At 30.9% G+C, this 13,223-nt stretch overlaps 2 protein-coding genes across 2 annotated transcripts; one reads left to right on the top strand and one right to left on the bottom strand.

The window, feature by feature from the left end:
- The first annotated feature begins 6,737 nt into the window (after positions 1–6,737).
- On the top strand, positions 6,738–11,311 carry LOC107002203 (calcium-dependent protein kinase 32-like). Its single transcript, XM_015200128.2, has 8 exons — positions 6,738–7,858; positions 8,488–8,611; positions 8,698–8,841; positions 9,450–9,602; positions 9,741–9,856; positions 9,976–10,143; positions 10,436–10,666; positions 10,815–11,311. Exons 1-8 carry the CDS (start codon positions 7,358–7,360, stop codon positions 10,953–10,955), a joined length of 1,578 nt encoding a protein of 525 aa, XP_015055614.1. The 5' UTR covers positions 6,738–7,357; the 3' UTR covers positions 10,956–11,311.
- A 28-nt stretch (positions 11,312–11,339) lies between these two features.
- LOC114074441 (NAC domain-containing protein 2-like) lies at positions 11,340–12,901 on the bottom strand. Its single transcript, XM_027912431.1, has 2 exons — positions 11,965–12,901; positions 11,340–11,749 (listed from the first exon to the last, which is right to left on the bottom strand). The coding sequence occupies exon 1, from the start codon at positions 12,876–12,878 to the stop codon at positions 12,162–12,164; it is 717 nt and encodes a 238-aa protein (XP_027768232.1). The 5' UTR covers positions 12,879–12,901; the 3' UTR covers positions 11,340–11,749; positions 11,965–12,161.
- Between the last annotated feature and the right edge of the window lie 322 nt (positions 12,902–13,223).

Raw genomic sequence — 13,223 nt, 5'->3', positions numbered from 1 at the left:
GATTCATATTACCAAATTTCATTTATGTATACCTATGGTGGTCCTTGATGATCCATTACATTTTTCAGTGTAAATGGTTGTATATTTATTGTATATGAAATATATAATATATTGAGTCGGTTTAATGAAAATCATGATTTTGTTATAGAGTAATTCCTAACAACTTTATTATAGCATCGAACTTTAAAAGTTTTAACTTGAAATTACTTAATATAAATGAATTTCAAAGATGGTCCATTAGAAATATGTGATTCGAATGGAAAGTTCATCGAAGAAATATTCTGAAGGAGCTCCTCAAAAATTTCTATCAAAAGATTATTTGTTTTTAATAATGGTCGATCGATATACATAAGTTTCAACAAAAAGTTGGACAGAAATGTTAAAACATCATTAAATGAGGGGTATGATGTAAAGTTACTACAAGAAACAGGGTTTTAATTGCAATATCTTTAGTCATCACAAAAAGAAAAAGGTAAGATGCCGTGACATCCCGTGAAACCCGTTATAAAAAGTAACAGTTTTATTAATGACAATATTTGTAGTCCCACAAAAGAATTATTATTTTAAATGACAATTGCATGTAGATTGCTTGATTGCCACGCACAAGTAACGATTTTAGTAACAACAACATCTGTAGTCCCCACAAAAAAATATTATTTGAACAACAATTGCATGTAGATCGCTACGCACTATTAACAATTTCAGTAACGACAATAGTCCCCACAAAAAATATTATTTGAATGACAATTGCATATAGATTGCCATGCACTAGTAAGAATTTTAGTAGCAACGACATCTATAGTTCCCATAAAATATTTTATTTTAATGATAATTATATATAAACCGCTACACACAAATATTAGAAATATTGTTGATTTTGACGTAAACATCGCGTGTTTTAACGTCTTTGTGACCATAGTCCATATGGCAACAAAATGCATGGGCCTGCTAAGCCAGACAATGGGCATCTATGTCGAAAAAATTGGCACGACATCTCATTATACTAATTAGCAATATATAGTCACTTTTTATTTTCTTGACAAAAAAAGGTTTTTTAAAATCATATTTTGCAATTAGTAGTCCACGTATTTGAAGTTATTTTTTTTTAATTAAATTAATAATTCTAAGAGGTGGCAATATGGTATCTTTTTTTTATTGGAAAGTGGTTTTTTCTCTTTTTCTTTCTCTTTCTTTTCTATACGTACAAGATTTTTTTGATACATGTTTTTTAATTGATTATCTTTTTCATTACTTTGAATAAAAAATTATTTACTTTCTTATTTATTAGTTTTATATGTTGAATTCTATAAAAATCATTCGTTTATAGTGTATTTTTTCACTTTTGCTTTTTAATTCTTGATGGTTTGTTGATATTTACTCGTCAATTTTTCTAATTGTTAGCCTATGTTTGATCCCCTCTTGTGTTGTAGTTCGATCTTTTGGGGGGTTTATTTCTAAATTGAAGTTAATATCTAATTTAGGTAAAAATTTATGTAATAGTAATTAATTGTGGGTATCAATTGTCACGTTTAAGAAAGTTATCCTAGAAATATTCATAAAAATGGGGATTTTGTTACTAATTTTGGGGATTCTCCATCCATAACTCTAAATTTTATAGTCATCTGAGTTCTTCTCGTTATTCGATTCGACTTGTGATTTTCTATTGAGCATTTTATTTTTCATGTGCAATCCTCATTTTCTGAAGAAAGAATCTGGAATGTATACAAATTTTGAGAGAATGAAAACACAAATATGCATACACGATGTTCATGATTAAAAAAAACAATTTAATACAGTGTATGTAATACATATTATAAGTGAATGAATACGTAAAGTGCTTGATTTTTTAATACATATAAACTGGAGGGGATAACATAGCTATAAATGTATATTAATACTAAATGAATAAATACACAATTCTTCTACCACATACAATCATCAAGTATACAGTTACATTTTTTATTTTCAAATAACGAATAAAAAAATATGAAAATACATAATTTATGTTTTTAGGTGGTTACGTATGTATATATAATTTTGTGTATTTCCGTTATTTTTGTTTTTTAGTAATATTGTTTATATGAGGAAAACAAAAAAAAAACAATCAAAATGTCATTTACTAATTTGGGTCATTTTATGCTTATTTTTATGGGCAACTTTCACATATAGCAAATAAAAAATTCATATTTGTATGCTATAGCGCAGTTTGCATAATTGCGCTCCATAGCAAACATAGAAACTGTGTAATTCGCTATACATATACAGTTGAAGCAATTGTATAAAACGAAGTGTATAAAACAAGAAAGAGAAAGACACTTGGGAGGATTACTGTATAAAAACGAAGTGTATAAAACGAATTGTATTATCACAAGTGTATAGAACGATTATATACAATTGGAATTGTATAAAATGAGAAAGAGATAAAGACAAAAGAGACTTGACAAGGAATATACAATTGAATCGAATTGTATAAAACGAGAAAGAGAGAAATTAGATACAATTTGAAAATTGTATAAAACGAGAAAGAGAGAAAGACAAAAGAAACTGGGCAAAGGAGTATTTTTATTGTATAATTATAAGTGTATAGGGCAAAAATATATGTACTTGAATGTGTATATACAATTTTCTCACGCTTTATACAAACAGAAACGCAATTTATACATTTCGCTTCTATTTGTATAAGTGAGAAAGGCGAGGGTGGCGAGCAAGATTCGAGAGAGTGGCGAGCGAGATCTGGAAGAGGGGAGAGAGGGAAAAAATATATGTATTTATACAATTTTCTTTGCTTTATACAATTAGAAACAATTTTTATACACTTGTGTTTGTATAAAAAGTGAGGAAGCGAGCGAGAGACTGGAGGAGATTGGCGAGCGAGATATTTGGGAGAGAGACGCCTGACAATTTTTTGCAAACGTTTGCTATGGAGCACAATTAAATCAAACCCTAATTACTCTATTTATTTTAAGTTATTAATTTGCTATTATATACAATTTTCCCTATTTTTATTTGTCTATTAAATGCTAATTAATGTTGGGCTGTTCATTGCTAATTTTTCCTTAAAACTATAAGTCGTACATAAATGTCATTTCCTTATATATGAGCTCATTAGGCCCAACAAAGCCCAATTTACCCTTTCCAAAAAGCCCTCTTAATTATTTTGGGCTTTTTTAGATGTCAATATTTTGTGGGCTATGAAATTGGATATTATCAATAGAATTTTTCAAAAAAAAAAAGAAATGTAACGACGTAGGAATCCATATACATATATAGTATATATTCAAATAGGTTCGAAGGTCCCTTCTCATAATATATATATGGATACAACACCATTTTAGTTTGATTTATTTTGAAAGAACTTGTAATAATGAAATCGACTCGTTCATCAGAGTATAAGTTCATAACTCTAGCCCGTCCCATAGGATATCTTTGGTCTTGTCTAATTCAAGTTAGCAAATTCCATTTATTGCTCTTGCAAGTGGTCCTTGATAGCCCATTAAATTACAGTGTGGATGATGGCATATACTACATGTTCAAGTAGAGACAATTGATAGGTTAACATTAATGTTGGTTGGCATGTTGCACTTTCTTATTACATACGAAGCATATACAACGATTTAATCGACATTTTTTTATCAAAAAATATCATTATATATAAAATTATTTTCGTAAAAATAACAAGTGTATATCTCACAAATTGATTCTTTAACAACTTTAATTTTGACCTTTTTCAAAGATTGTGTTCTCCCGTCAATCAAGATTGCAATTGACTCTTGACCTAATTAATTAATTTATTTTCTAAAGAAAAATAAATTGAAGTTCAACCAATTGGTTAGAGAATTAGTCAATAAGCCAATTGGATATTTAGGAATAATTCAATTATTCTAGTAGGGTATTGTTTAAGATATTTGTGGTATTAAAGAGGAAAAAAGATTCAAAAGCTGCCAATTTTGACTTAATCACCACATTAAGAAGCTAAATATATGGAATTAGTAAGTTACTTTTAATCCAAATATTTGTTTTGCAAGAAATTAACACTAAACTCATTATATAACCTTAACTTTGTTTATAATTAAAAATCTACTTTACTTTTTCTTTTCTTTTCTTTTTGAGTGAGAGAATTGTTGTCTTTTGATGTACCTAACAAAGTCAAAAGATTTGTTTCTATCAACTTTTATAAATTAAAATATTTTTCATTCGATGTTTAACATCAGCATTGAAATGATACGTATTAGACTTTTTTAAAAGTGAGCCGTACCAATTCCTATTACATATTCAGATCTCAAGATCCATTCTATCACAACAATTCTTGAGGTACTACACAAAAATTGATCTTTAATTAATATGATAACTTAGTTGTTATTAAATATATATTTTTACTGACAATTAACACTTTTATAAATATCTTTAAAGTCTATAACGATATTGTATCCAATTACAATTCTGATAACGACTCTAAACTCTTTGTTTACGCATTATCGCTATGAGTTATTTTTCTTCTAACAACATATCATCATTACGATCAGTGTTCAAATCCAGCCACTATTCATATATTTAATAATAAATTATAGTGTGATATCATACTTTAATTATATTATGTAAACTCCCAAAAAAGATTGATATTTAATAACCTTAATTATAATAATATTAATCTAAACTATTCTCTCTGTTTAAATATTTCACTTCATCAACACTCAACTAATTGGAATAGTAATGAGAGGTTTGCAAATAACATAATAATTAATAATGAATGACTTTTCGTGAATTTAAAATATGAAATAATCAATATAACGTTTGGCTAGCTAATGCTGCAATTTTATTTATTTTTTTAAATAAAATAAAATAGTAAAACTATTTATAGTCCAATTCATGTGGACTACTAGAGTCAGCAAAATATCACTTTTTGTAGTATATTTATTATTATATTGTGTATTATTTTATTTAATATTTAGCAATCATATATAATGAAAAACATTGTATCCAAGTCAAATCCCCCAAGACCAATCCAATACAACCAACAACAATCGAAAAAAATGACCAAAGTACCCTTTCACTTTTAAAATAACAAATTGACAATCATAAAAGTAATAATAATTTATAAATTTTAATTAAAATAATAATTACTATAAATTTAAAAATGACTTAACTCGGATTTTTTCCATTTATCTTTATGAAACATACTTTTAGTATAATAGAAATACATACTGATATATAAAATCATAAGTTTTAAATATATATGTGATGTACGGTAAGTTTTTCTTTAATGTGCTGAATTAATTATACTTTATAAAATGAAATAGATAGAGCAATTTCTATAATTTTTCACATTTTGAAAAACTGTAACGATTTTATATTTAAATAATTATTCGAAAAAAGGTGAAAATTACCTATGGATTTTTTTTATATTCCTGTAGTTAAAAGGGGTAACAATTACAATGAATGAAGTCTTAAAATAATAAGAAAAAAAAACATATTTTATTTCCTTCTACAAAAGCATGTAAGTAATATTATGATTTAATCCCATAAGTAAACATTTTATGATATTGATCACTAAAGTATGTAAATAAAAAAGGACGAAAACAGCTTTTTGATATAATAAAATAATGCATATATGTTGCATTGGTTTTAACATGTTTTTTACACCAATAATAATAATAATTTGGAAAAAACAAAGAACCTTATAATGTCATCTAATGGAGAAATAATATAAAAGTGAATATTTTTTTTCACAAAAAAGGCAACATACTTTACTACTACTATTAATAGGAATAATACGAATTTTTTTTTTAAAAAAAGGAAAAATAGGAAACTTTTATAGTATGTTCTAGAAATAGATATAATTGTCAACATGCATTTGTTACATTCATAATCCATAAATTTAATTCTTCATTGAAATTAGAACTTCCATTTTAAGTTCTTCTTTTCACCTTTTTTTCAACCAAAGGATATGACTTTTAGATGGAGAGAAACAATAAAATGCTACAATTTTGTTCAAGTGTAACCACAACAAAACCCATGCTTTACAAAGAAATTAAATTTATGGAAAAATATATATATGAGAATTTAGCTAAGACATAGTTTGGTCGGAGGATTAAGAGATTATTATTTAAGTTAAAATCGAAAAAGTCAAATAAAATTTATATCACTTTACTTATTTTAAATCGAATACACACATACATCTCGGATATCTCATTATTAGTTTAATGAACCAAACAATTAGCAATAAGAATATGTTAATTAAGCAATCTCGAAATAACTTAATCACCAACCAAATAAAACTCTAGGAGTTAATTTGTAGTAGATTAAAGTTACACAGATACTAGTGATGCATGCACTAGTTATTATAGTAATGTCACATATTCTGCATAAACAATACATGAATTATATAAATTCTCTCGTAATTTATATTTGTATTAGTTATACAGATTGAAAATCAAACATATTGATTTTATACATGAATCGTTTTACCGCTTAATCAACTACCAAATATAATATAACTTATACAGAATGTAATGCTCGAACAACTCATCTTCAAACCAGGTACCCTATTAGATATCAAATATTATTAGAGGGAGGTGTGTGTGGGGGGGGGGTGGATTCTTGGTGATGACAGAAGAGATGAGATGGACCAACTTTTTGTAAGCAAATTATTACTCCCTAGCCAATACTTTTTCACCAATATGCATTTGTTACAAAAAAAAAAGATGACATTTTTATAATATGCAAAATATATTTTTAAAATCCCATTTTGTTTATTCCAAAGTGGGTTCTTGATTTTGGACAATTTAGAAAAACAAGAAAAGGTCAAAATAATACACACATTCACAAGAGTAATGTGCATAGTTGGGAAGTTTCCATGAACCCAATTTTGACCTTTGCTTCTCTTCTCTTCTCTTGTTTATATAAATTGGGTTTCTTCACGCGTTAAATTTCTGTTCAGATCTTGTTTTTTCATCTATAAACACTTCAATTTTCATTTGTTTATATTACCCTTTTGCAAAAACCTCAGGGTTTATTGTTCTTTTTAGCTCCAAAGTTTGAAAATTGAATTGGGTTTTGTGAGATCTGAGATTTTTGTTAGGTGGTATTGGAGTTTTCAAGGATTTAAGGGAACCCACTTGCTTGTTTTCTTGATTTCTAGGTAAAAAAATTGTAAAAATTGGATCTTGGTTGAAGTTTGACTAGTGAAAGTTGAGATTTTTGTGTGTTGATTTGGTAGGGAAAGCTTAGATATTGAGACCCTTTTAGTTTTAGGTGAGAATTGAAGCTTTTTGTTGTGTTAGTTAGGTGGGGAAGTTAAGATCTTGAGACCCTTTTAGCTGAAAGTTTTGAAGAAGTTGGGTTTCGAGGATCTGGTTCAATGGGTAATTGTTGTGCAGTACCAAAAACTTCAGAAACAGAGGAGAAGAAAAGGGGGAAGAATAAGCCAAATCCATTTTCTGTTGATTATGGTCATCATGGGAATGGACACAAGTCCTATGTGTTGGATAATCCAACTGGTACTGATATTGAGGCAACGTATGAGTTAGGGCGTGAGCTTGGTCGAGGTGAATTTGGGGTTACATATTTGTCTACTGACAAAGTAAGTGGAGATGTGTATGCTTGTAAATCAATATCGAAGAAGAAACTTAGGACTCGAGTGGATATCGAGGATGTAAGGAGAGAAGTTGAGATCATGAAGCATTTGCCTAAGCATCCTAATATTGTAACCTTAAAGGATACTTATGAGGATGATAATGCAGTGCATATAGTTATGGAGCTGTGTGAGGGTGGTGAGCTATTTGATCGGATTGTTGCAAGGGGGCATTATACCGAGAGGGCAGCAGCTGCGGTGACTCGCACAATTGTTGAAGTGATTCAGGTGAAGACTTGTTTTAATGCTGTGTTAATCCTTGGTTATTTGATTATCTACTCTTAATTGTGTGATTTAGATGTGAAATTTATGTTAGTGAAGTAGAATGGGAGAATCATCACAACAGCTTAATGAATTGCCATGATTGTTTAATATGCTTTAGGGTACTAGTGATATAAGAATGTGTTGAATAACGTAGAGGAATGAGAATGCGGTTATCATGCTAAGTAGATCAGCTCTCTATTAAGGGAACTAGCTTGTTGGCAATCAGGATTTGTTAAACTGATAAAGGGGTGAGATTACATGGGCATTTTCTCATAGATCTTTTTGGTCTGATACCAAGTAAGCTCTAAACTTATCGTTTCCCAGTCAGTTGGATGGCGTGATACGCTAAGTAGTCCAATTCAACATTGGGGAAAACTACCCTTTTGTGGAGTAATTGGTATATGTTCTTTGCACCATTTGTCTCGGAGATTTTGTCATTTTTCAATAAGCTAAGATCAACTATCTGAGACCTTCAAAAGGAAAGATATTAACTGCTTGACAAGTTGCAAAATTCACACATGTCTAAACTATTTCCAATCATGGCTGGTTGGTTATTCGATATTTAATTACTTCTCTTTTTGTTTGGGTTACAGATGTGCCATAAGCATGGAGTTATGCATCGGGACCTCAAGCCTGAAAATTTCTTGTTTGAAAACAAGAAAGAGACAGCACCATTGAAGGCAATTGATTTTGGTCTCTCAGTATTCTTTAAGCCTGGTAAATTTCCTAATATTTTTGTATCTAGCTGCTTTTGAATACTTGAACGTTATATTCACGTTTAGCTTGTCATATTGGTTTTACAGGTGAGAGATTTAACGAAATTGTGGGAAGTCCGTACTACATGGCGCCCGAGGTGCTGAAGAGAGACTATGGTCCAGAAGTAGATGTCTGGAGTGCTGGAGTAATTCTCTACATCTTGCTATGTGGTGTTCCACCATTTTGGGCAGGTTAGTGTCCTTACCCTTAAAGGGCTAGTTATTGGTGATTCACATTACAAATATCTTCCATGTTGCTACTTCACCAGACTATTTGGTGATGCGAACTCTTTATCCATATTTTCTCGTTGGTTATAATATTTCTAAAGGGAAAGTAATTCTTGCGCGGTGCGCCCCTAGAGTATTATTTTGTGTATTGCAATTCTCTCTAAAAAATTTGAACCAGGATACATGGTATATACAAATTGACAATGGCTCGGGTAAATGCATCTTGACTTGCTCTAATTTGCCCACAATTGATCCTTGCCCTCTAAATTGATACTCTGAACTTCCAAAAGAGCCTGATGGCATTCTTAAATAAGCATTGCTGGTTAAAAAAAAAGTTCTTATTGAAGTTTCTTTTGGTATATTAATTGGTCCTCCTAATAATCTGTTCCAAGCAAACGGTGATTGGCAAGTCAATTTTATTCGCTCTTTTAGTTTTTACTCCAGTATAACTGTCCAAAGCAAGAAGTTTATCTGGCTGTTATATTATTTTATCAATCAACTATTAAAATACTAGTACTGTTTTTTGTTATGGTCAGCATGGTGTTTTTATTTAAAAAAATCTCTCATTGCAGAAACTGAACAAGGAGTTGCACAAGCAATCATTCGTTCTGTTGTGAATTTTAAAAGGGACCCTTGGCCTAAGGTCTCCGACAATGCAAAAGACCTTGTGAAGAAGATGCTTAACCCTGATCCTAGCCAGAGGCTTACTGCTCAAGAAGTTCTAGGTAAAGCACTTTTTTCTCAAAAAAAAAGGTTCTAGGTAAAGCACGGGCTAAAAGAGTTCTCTTCATTTACTTTGTAAGCCATGTGAAAATTCATTATTCATTGTCAAAGCTTAACTTTTTTGCTCTGACTGCTTATAGATCATCCCTGGATACAAAATGCAAAGAAGGCTCCAAATGTTTCTTTGGGTGAAACAGTGAAAGCAAGGCTCAAGCAATTCTCTATGATGAACAAGCTAAAGAAAAGAGCTTTAAGGGTGCGATTCCAACTCCAAGATTGATGTTTCTTCTTTTCTTTACTGTGAATAATTTTCTCGGAATAGCTGCTAGTCTTGGGTTGAGTTTTCTTCAATAAAATTGCTTTTCTACCTCACAGGTGATTGCTGAGCATTTGACAGTGGACGAAGTGGCTGGAATAAAGGAGGGATTCCAATTGATGGATATAGGTAACAAAGGGAAGATTGACGTTAACGAGTTGAGAGTTGGGTTGCAGAAACTTGGCCATCAAATTCCCGAATCTGATGTACAGATTCTTATGGATGTTGTAAGTATCAAATTCTGTGTTGTATTTGACTTATGGTCCTCTTATATTACCTAGTTGAATGCTTGAACCATCTCAAAACAATAAAATAGACAAAATAAAGCAATATTCTACTGCTGCTGTTAGGCTCCCCACACCCAATCAAAGTAGTTAAATGGGATATTCATTCAATTATTGATAACTTCCCCCTCCATGCCCCATTGATTGACTTGTATAACTTCATAAGAATACTAGCCACGACATTATAATGTTACTTGGGAGGAACAAAGGGAACTAATCAGTGATATTTTCACAGGGTGATGTCGATAAAGATGGATTTTTGGACTACGGGGAATTTGTAGCAATTTCAGTCCATCTAAGAAAGATGGCAAATGAGGAGCACCTGAAGAAGGCATTTGATTTTTTTGATAGGAACCAAAATGGATATATAGAGATTGAGGAATTAAGGGAAGCCTTAGATGACGAGATTGAAACCAACAGCGAAGAAGTTATCAATGCTATTATGCAAGATGTAGACACTGACAAGGTCAGTAATATATTTCATATTCTGTGTGTTATATGATCTGGTTCCTTGGGTACTATTCTTATCCCGTTGAATCTATGAACCTGAGATTAGGAAAAAGAAAACGACGTTGTGATGCATGATTATGTGCTTACGTTTCATTCTCTTTCAGGATGGACGGATAAGTTACGATGAATTCTCTACTATGATGAAGGCTGGAACAGATTGGAGGAAGGCATCAAGACAGTATTCACGAGAACGATATAATAGTCTCAGTTTGAAACTGATGAAGGATGGATCCTTACAGAGCTAATTAAGTAAAGCCAAAATATGACATCTTGAGTAAGTCCTAGAACTCAGCTTTTGGCTTTCTAAATTCGTCCTCTCTTTCCTGTTCACCCATCGATCTGCCATTTTTATTTCGTCTCTGTATTTTTTCTTCTGGGGGTGGATCAATTAACTTGGGGACGACTGCAACATTCATGTGTTCTTTGAGTTGTAATCATGTTGTGTCATTTTCTCTTTGCTTTTCGTTTGGACGATCCGAGAAAATATGGTGAAGGATAGAAAAGGTGATTATTGTGATTGTATATAGGTTGGCATCGTATGCTTCAATTGTTCAGTTATGGATACCAGTTATTTAATGATACAACATTTCAGATTCAAATTCTTTTATTTGTTAACGTCTGCATAAACTCAACCATCTGTATTATACCCTACTTGTGGTTGAATATATTGTTGTAATTGCCTCAGGTTGTGTAAAAACTCTTAGCCTGTTTTACATGTATAAACAAAGAGGGAAGAAGACTAAATCAATCAAAAAGAGAAGCCAAAACATAAGCAATTAGTATACATCAAAATCTTTTTCCTTTGAATATAAGTTGAGAGTTTAGTTCTCTCATTTATATACATTACACATAAATCAAAACTATGTATATTTTTTCTTACAATAGACTAGAGTATCAACTGCATACAAGTTCATCATCTCATTAGTGAATGTTGATGGATCATTATAGTCTTCTAATAGCAATGACTGAATGCTAACATCCTATTGAGTGGAAGAAGGTACCATAACATATTGCACTTGCTCTTCGTGCTAAGGAACAACTGATTCAGCATTAATATTTCCTTCATTCATCATAACAAACATGACGATTTGCTGAGGAAGTTGATGATCATCTGCCCATATAGGCAACTGGTTTGTGTTGTCATATCGTTCATCAACTTCCTCAGCAAATTGAAGGACCGACTAAAAAGGAAAGTAAGATAAACAAATTGAAACATGAGGTAGTAAGTCAAGTCTTTCGAGTCATAGAATATACCTGGGGGAATGTATCCAAATGAGCCAGCCACAGCACTACTACTTGCAGTCCCTCTAGATGGATCAAGAAGTTGGGATATTTCAACTTCAGCAACACATTCCCTGAAGAAACATCAAAGATGGATACACATTGCTGAAAGTTCCAGTACTGAGCTTATTTGTATCAAAACTACCTATATATTTTTGACAAGAATTATACTAAGAAACTAAATCAGATAGCCATTCCTGGTTTTCTTCAATAAATATATCAAAATCACCTAATTCATCTGTGAATAAGCACTCGTCGTTGTTTAAAACACCTGTGGATGTTGTCTCTTCAACATTCTGCACAGAATTATCAACCATCTGTTGAGCAAGTTGATCAGTACCATATCCAGTTTCATTAGGCCCTTGGGGTTGTGTATCATCATCATTATCATCATCATCGTCGTTTCCATGTCCTGATTCTTTCCTCCTAATGAAGCACAAAACAACATCCTCGTGCTTCATTATACCTCTATTTTTTAACGGCTTGATTACCTTGTCGTCAAGACTATACTCTTTCATAATCCAAGAAACATCGTTAACTTTATCCTTTTTATTTTCTTCATAGTTATAAGTTTTTTTAATCCCAATTTTGTTTTCACCTATTGATTTTCCTTTCCCCTGCCCTTTCCAACTTCCTCCTCCAACCAAAGTCCGAATAAACCTCGTATTTCGCTTCTTTAATTTAGTAAAAAAATATTTATTACCTGCTTCCATTAACTCCCATGGCTTCTTTCTCCCATAAATATTTTCAAATGGAATATCATTGCAAATGAAATTGTTAGAAGCAACAAATCTTATTAGATAGCTAATAAGTTGTTCATCGGTCGGTAGAAATCTAACCCCTAATTCTAAATCCGGAGAATCGTCATTAATTCTTCCGATCCTCATAATTCTTCTCAAAACTACCCTTTTTTATATTGTATTTTGTTTTCTAATATGTAAAACTGTATACAATGATGCTTTATATATAAGTTTTTGTTTGTATAAAATAGGGTAATGGAAACCAAATTTTAGAAGAAGTGGGATATAATAAATACAAAAAAAAGAGTTATCGTTATATTTCAAAAAGCAATTACATAAAATTATCCTAATACAAAAGTAATGCAAAACTTTCCTTATGTAGTAAATTTAAAAATTGATAATATATATATGATAATTGTAATGCAAAAACTTATATTTAAAATCTGATGATATGAATAAATAAATAATTAACAATAATATGTTAAGTTAAAC

The sequence above is a fragment of the Solanum pennellii genome, chromosome 10 (assembly GCF_001406875.1).
Source record: "Solanum pennellii chromosome 10, SPENNV200".
Lineage (NCBI taxonomy): Eukaryota > Viridiplantae > Streptophyta > Magnoliopsida > Solanales > Solanaceae > Solanum > Solanum pennellii.
The sequence above is the reverse complement of the archived record's forward strand: the minus strand, read 5'-3'. Positions and strand labels throughout refer to the sequence as shown.

What these genes read in the sequence shown, in the direction of transcription:
- LOC107002203 (XM_015200128.2), top strand. Translation starts at nt 7,358, where the DNA reads ATGGGTAATTGTTGTGCAGTACCAAAAACTTCAGAAACAGAGGAGAAG. An exon ending in TACAGATTCTTATGGATGTT is followed by an intron (nt 10,144 to 10,435) that starts GTAAGTATCAAA and finishes ATATTTTCACAG; the next exon opens with GGTGATGTCGATAAAGATGG. An exon ending in AAGATGTAGACACTGACAAG is followed by an intron (nt 10,667 to 10,814) that starts GTCAGTAATATA and finishes ATTCTCTTTCAG; the next exon opens with GATGGACGGATAAGTTACGA.
- LOC114074441 (XM_027912431.1), bottom strand. Translation starts at nt 12,878, where the DNA reads ATGAGGATCGGAAGAATTAATGACGATTCTCCGGATTTAGAATTAGGG.